General features: G+C 46.6%; 1 protein-coding gene across 1 annotated transcript; it reads right to left on the bottom strand.

Annotated features, from left to right (window-relative positions):
- Positions 1–554, bottom strand: LOC109171107 (uncharacterized mitochondrial protein AtMg00810-like). The gene is made up of 2 exons (XM_019320238.1): positions 150–554; positions 1–36 (listed from the first exon to the last, which is right to left on the bottom strand). The coding sequence occupies exons 1-2, from the start codon at positions 552–554 to the stop codon at positions 1–3; spliced, it is 441 nt and encodes a 146-aa protein (XP_019175783.1).
- Between the last annotated feature and the right edge of the window lie 1,369 nt (positions 555–1,923).

The following is a 1,923-nucleotide window of genomic DNA, read 5'->3' as shown; positions in this document are numbered from 1 at the left end:
TCACACCATAGACGAGGAGGAGACGCATGCGGGATGCTGATTTCATGTAACAGATAAACGAGCCATGTAACTTCTGCAGATACATCAGCGAGTCCCTTGTATGTTGTTTCAGTCGAAGAACGTGCCACAGTCCGTTGCTTCCGACAAACCCAAGATATAAGATTACTGCCCAAGAACACAGCAAAGCCATTAGTAGATTTGCGGTCATTCGGATCGCCAGCCCAATCTGAGTCAGAATAGGCGTGAATATCCATAGATGTAGATCGAGAAATACGCAAGCCAAGATTCAGGGTGCCTTTGACATACTGCAGGACTCTCTTTAGAGAGGCCCAGTCTGTAGTAGTGGGAGCATGCATATGTTGACACAATAGATTAACATCATAAGATAGATCCGGTCGGGTTACCGTAAGATACTGGTGAGCACCAGCAAGACTCCTGTATTGTGTTGGATCGCCATAGGGAACGACCACGTCGTCTGTGATTTTCGCAGAAGAGACATGCATGATTACTGGCTTGCAGTCCACCATGCCAGCACGTTTGAGAATATCCTTCATGTACCGTTGTTGGGATAAAAGCATACCGCCAGATAACGGACAGTTTCTATTCCCAAGAAGAAAGAAGGCACACCCATATCACGAACCTTAAATTCAAGTGCTAATTTATCAATAAGAGCAGTAACACGATCTGAGTCAGAACCCATAATTAAAATCTCATCAACATACACCAAGAAATAAAGACAAATATTGTCACGAGAATAGATAAAAAGTGACACATCCGTCTTAGAAGGCGAGAAACCCACAGAGACAAGAAAATCATGTAGCCTTGTGAACCATGCACATGGAGCCTGTTTGAGACCGTATAGAGATTTTTTAAGCAAACATACATGATTAGGTAACGACTTATCCTCATAACCAGGTGGTTGTCGCATGTAAACAGTTTCAACTAGCTCGCCATTTAAAAAGGCGTTGTGAATATCCAACTGGCCAATAGACCACCCACGAGATATGGCTAAAGATAAGAGAAGACGAACCATAGTGGGTTTAACCATAGGACTAAAGGTCTCAAAAAAGTCCTCTCCAGTAACCTGATTAAAACCCTTGGCTACTAACCTTGCTTTATGACTGTCTATTGAACCATCGGCCTTTCGTTTGGTTCTGAAAACCCACTTGCAACCAACAACATTCATACCTGGTTGAGATGGAACGAGACTCCACGTATGATTATGGACCAAGGCATTGAACTCCGCGTCCATTGCATCACGCCACTCAGGAAACTTGACCGCCTGAGAGTAACAGGTAGGCTCAGGCAATATAGTGGAAATAGTGGTTAAGACAACATGTTGATGCGGGCCGGAGCTGCGAGTGTTCATGCTATGCGACCGAGGAGGCGGAGTAGCACGTCGAGGACGTCCGCGCGGCCTGCCGCGCTGCTCAACCTGCTGGTCCGAGACAGTCCGCTCACTCGATGTAGACTGCTTGTGACCGTGACCGGCATTACCGCCAGAAGCCGCCACGGGCTCGTGAATCTGCCGAGCGCCATCAGTAACCGTGGTCGAGACATCACTTCCTTGGCCCGTCACAATTGGTGCAGTAGCCCACGGTTCGGAACGCGGTGTAGCAATCGGCGAGGCAATAGGAGAAACAAAGGGAAACACAGTCTCATCGAATCGCACGTGGCGACAGATAAAAACCTTGTTAGTTTAGTGTCCAAACAACGATAGCCACGATAAGACGGAGGATAACCTAGAAAGACACAGGGAGATGAACGAAACTAGAGTTTATTGCGATTATAAGGACGTAGGAGAGGAAAGCACAAACAGCCAAACACTCGCAAGTAAGAGTAGGACGGGGGAGATCGATGTACACGGAATTAAGTGAGGGGACTCATCAGACAGAACACGAGCAGGCATTTTATTAATTAGAT

The sequence above is a fragment of the Ipomoea nil genome, unplaced genomic scaffold (genome assembly GCF_001879475.1).
Source record: "Ipomoea nil cultivar Tokyo-kokei standard unplaced genomic scaffold, Asagao_1.1 scaffold3394, whole genome shotgun sequence".
NCBI lineage: Eukaryota > Viridiplantae > Streptophyta > Magnoliopsida > Solanales > Convolvulaceae > Ipomoea > Ipomoea nil.
This window is presented reverse-complemented; position numbering and strand designations above follow the sequence as displayed.

What these genes read in the sequence shown, in the direction of transcription:
- LOC109171107 (XM_019320238.1), bottom strand. Translation starts at nt 554, where the DNA reads ATGAAGGATATTCTCAAACGTGCTGGCATGGTGGACTGCAAGCCAGTA. An exon ending in GCAGTAATCTTATATCTTGG is followed by an intron (nt 37 to 149) that starts GTTTGTCGGAAG and finishes ACATGAAATCAG; the next exon opens with CATCCCGCATGCGTCTCCTC.